The sequence below is a fragment of the Propithecus coquereli genome, unplaced genomic scaffold, assembly GCF_000956105.1.
Source record: "Propithecus coquereli isolate 6110/MARCELLA unplaced genomic scaffold, Pcoq_1.0 Scaffold825, whole genome shotgun sequence".
NCBI lineage: Eukaryota > Metazoa > Chordata > Mammalia > Primates > Indriidae > Propithecus > Propithecus coquereli.
In genome coordinates, this window is record NW_012154452.1 from 664,367 (window position 1) to 668,627 (window position 4,261).

At 50.5% G+C, this 4,261-nt stretch overlaps 1 protein-coding gene across 1 annotated transcript in view; it reads right to left on the reverse strand.

The window, feature by feature from the left end:
- Positions 1 to 4,261, reverse strand: part of SULF2 (sulfatase 2) — an 82,068-nt gene that overhangs the window by 22,230 nt on the left and 55,577 nt on the right. The window contains exon 4 of the mRNA XM_012663713.1: positions 2,135 to 2,304. Coding sequence (XP_012519167.1) covers positions 2,135 to 2,304 — 170 coding nt within the window. The remainder of the gene's footprint in view (positions 1 to 2,134; positions 2,305 to 4,261) is intronic.

Consider the following 4,261-nt stretch of genomic DNA (forward strand, 5'->3'; position numbering starts at 1 on the left):
CCTGTGTTTGCACGTTTGTATGTGTCTGTACCTGTGTGTGTCTGCGTGTCTTTGTGTCCATGCCTCTGTGTCTGTGCGTATGCCTGTGTTTGCACATTTGTATGTGTCTGTACCTGTGTGTCTGCCTGTGTGTCTGTGTGTGTCGGTGTGTCTTTGTGTCCATGTCTGTGTGTGCGTGCCGTGCGGAGGGTGGATGGGCCCTGGGTGCTGGGGGGACCAGGGATGGAACTGGCGCTTGCTGGGGTCCGCGGGGCTGGCCTGCGGGGGCGAGGCAGGTGTGACGAGAGACTCCCAACAGCAGGACCCAGATTCCGCAGCCCCGTCCCCTCTTTGCCCCTTCGTGACTGTCATCGGCATTCACCCAGCTGCAGAACTTTCTTTTTCTTGCCGGTTTTGTTCTGGAAATGATTATAGCCCAGAGGCAAGAGCCTTCCAAACACACCGCTGACAAGGCGGAGGGGGAGTCTCTGCTGCTCATTTCCAGTTTCCGTTGCCCTCATTTCAAAGGGAAAATGAACGAGCAGGCCACGCCCAACGGTTTCGTCACCACACTCCAGGCTGGTGGAGCCAGCGCCTCTTTCAAAGGCGATGCCTCGGGGGCAGAGCACACCTCCGCCCACGGCTTCTGCACAGGCCCCTCCCGCGAGGATGGGCCCCGGTCGGGGCGGGGCGGGGTGGGGGGCTGGCCTCCCGGGGTGCAGAGGAGCGGCTGTGGGTTTGCAGGGGCACCAGGCAGTGAGACCTGCGCAGAGGCGACGCTGCCATCTGGGGGTGAGGGCGGCGCCGCAGTCCCTGAAATGTGGTTCTTCATCTTCTGTCAGATCCCCCTCCCCAAAGCCCAGGGGAACAGCAGGGTGACACACCTGTTGTCCCTGCGGAGCCACTTTGGGCACCGTCACAGTCGTCACAGTGAGGGCCTCGAGGAGGGCGATGTGTCCTGACTAACGAAAAACGCCCTCACTATTCAGGTGGATTCCAGATTGTCCCGACCGTGTGGCCCTGGAATGTCACAGCACGGGCTGCTGAGTATCTCTGCTAAGCAGGAAGTGGTTCGAGGCAGAGAAAGGCAGAACTTTCCAGAAAGATTTAAAAGCCAGCTGGATGGAAGACTGGGGGAGGGAGGACAGAGAGTGGGAGGTGTCAGTGGGAGCTGGACTTGAATCCTGGCTGTGCCACATAGCAGCTGGGTGACCTTCATCCCTCTGTGCCTCAGTGGCCCCATCTGTTAAATGGGAATCCCAAGTGTGGCGGGCAGCCTCCAAGATGGCCCTAAGTGATCCCCACTCCTGGTCTTCACACCCTGCATAGTCCCTCCCATGCGGCAGGGGGGCTGGTCTGTGTGACCAATAGCACATGGCAGAGTGAGGGTGTGTCACTCCCAAGACTAGGTTATAACCGACTGTGGCTTCCCTCTTGGCCTCGCTTTCTCTCTCTGATCGTTTGCTTTGGAGGCAGTCAGCTAACATGCTGCGAGGACACTCGAGCAGCCCTGTGGGGAGGCCCACGTGGCAAGGACCAGATATGTGAGTGAGCCCCAGTTAAGCCTCAGGTGACGCCTCGATCACACCTCGGGAGGCTCTGAGCCAGAACTCAGACGGGCCACTCCCAGACTCACACTGTGAGGTACTGTGTGTTCGTTGGTTTAAGCTGCTAGATTTGGGGTGATTTGTTACACGGCAAGAGAGAACTGATACACCAGGGTCCCTGTGAGCACTCAGGGACTTGATGCAATGTGAGGGACTCAGCCCAGAGCCTGCCACGCCGTCATAGCTCGATAAACGTGGGCGAATAATTACTAGTCTGGTCTTGCTCTGGATCCCTTCTCAGAAGCATGTTTTTAAATGTATGAAATAAAATACAGAGGATGAAAGGAAACCTATTACATGCAGTCCTGTCCACAGACCTCTTGCTGGGAGGATGTGGATCCTAAGTTAAAACTCATGGCTCCTGCTTCGCTCTGTTAGCCAGACTGTCTGGATTTCTCAGTTTCACCATAGACTCTTCCTGGGTTCTTTGAACCAGGAGGGTTAGGAGAAGGCACAGCTCCATCACTGCTGTTAACACGATGGTCACTAACGCCTACCCTCCCCCTCCCTGCTATCCAGCGCCTGGCAGGCAGGGTGCTGAGGCTTACATGTGCTGGGACGCATTGGGGAAGAGGCGTGAGTATTGCGGGGCAGAGTCCTCAGGGCCGTGGGGGGCTGCGTGGCTGATGACCATCAGGACCGGCCTGTGCGGGTACATCTTCTTGGACGTGCGGAAGAAGCTCACGCTGTCATTGGTGATGAGGTCTGTGAGGTAATCCTGGGGGGTGGGGAGAGACAGGAGAACGGGTGAGGAGCTGTGTCTTCATACTGAGTGTCCACTATGTGCCAGGCACCGTGCTAGGCACTGGGGACACGGCAGTGACAAAACAAGACAATCCCTGCCCTGGTGGGGCTGACGGTCTCGGGGGCAGACAGACAATAAATAAGTAAAATAAACAGAATGTCAAATGGTACGAAGCTCAGCAGAGAGTAAAGCAGAGAACAGGTTAGGGAGGATGGAGGAAGAATTGCAATTTATCATTTATTCATCAGATATTAAAAGAATAATAGCTAATAATATCGAGTGCTTATGATGTGTCAAGAACTGTTGTGAGTTCACTTGTGTTCACTCATTTAGTTCTCATATAGTCTTAGAAAGTACGTACGACGGCAAGTCCTATTTTCCAGAACAGGCAATTAAGGCACAGAGGTGTTAAATGAATAGCCCAATGTCACACAACCAGTAAATGTTGGACCTCGGACTCCTGAGTCTTGGTTCCTAAGTCTGAAGTCTTTTCGAGGCTCTGGGGATACTGTTATGCAGGGGAGGTACATTCTTGAGTTCCTGGAGTGCCTATGCTGGGGGCAGGAGCAGACAAATGTGTAAATAAAGGACGAAGATAGTAATAGTTACAAGGTGAGGCAGATGAAGAAAATAAGGAGATGTTAACAAAGAGTAACTAGGAGCTGGGGTGAGGGACATACTTTGGCTGGGGCAGTCAGGTTGGGCCTAAAGAGGTAACATTTGAGTTGAGACCTGAATGATGAGAAGGAGCTGGGCATGGGAAGATCTGTATCACTGGATTTTGCTGGAATCCCCTGGGGAGCTTTACTGATGCCTGGGCGCACCCCCAGAGATTCTGATTTGATCCGTCTGTGGTTAGGCCCAGGTATTAGACTTAAAAAATTCCCCAGGGAATTACAATATGCAACCAGGATTGAGAATCACTGGTCTAGAGGAAGAGTTTCAGGCATAGATAACAGTAAATGCAAGGGCTCTGAGGCAGGAATGAGGTTGCCATGTATTCTAGAAATAGAAAAGAGGGCAGGGTGGAAACTAGCTCCTTGGAAAGGGTAAAGTGTCAGCAGGTAAAATGCAGAGATACCATAAGAAGCAGCACAAACAAAGGCATGCAGAAATATCTCCAGAAAAGTAAGGAGATGACTTACATATTGGGCAGGAAGAGAGAAGAGCTGGAGGAAAAGTAAATGGCCACAAGTTGGGGGCTTTAAAAGCTCAGCTAAGAGGTTGAGATCTGCCTAAATTCTTCTTGAATTTAGAAAACCTTTAGCTGCTAATCTCTTTTAAAGGTGATGAGTTCTTAAAATTTACCTTTTGCTTTCTAGAAAGAAGCTCTACCCCAAATGATCACTTTCAAAGAGATATTGTTTTAGAGAAAAAAAGGTGAAGAAGGGGTTACATCTTCCACCACAAAGTAAAGTGCACAACATATATACGTACCATGAGGTATTCACACATCTGCACACATCCACTATAGCCATATGCACAAGGATGGTCACTGCAATATTGTTTATAGATCAAAAACATATTGCAGTGACCAAGCAGTAGGAGGATGATTGACTAACTTGCACTGCTCTCCTACTATGCGATGATGTGCAGAATTAAAAAGGCAGTTAGCTCTATCGTTACTGATGTGTAAAGCTGTCCAAGATGCACTATTAAGGGTAAGATCAAGCTACAGAGTCAAAGCCGGGAAGATTTTATTTTTTGTGTGTGGGGAAAGGGGGAAGGCAGGGTGGAGAGGAAAAGCCGTACCCCAACCTCATATATTTCTGAGCATCAAGGAAAGATCTAGAAGGAAAGATATCAAAATGAATTAGCATTGAGGACCGGGAAAAGGGGGGGAGAAAATCATTTGGTACTTTATATACATTTCCTTGAATACTATTAATGAATTAATTTTTAGAAATAAGATTTTATAAGGTGGCTCTAT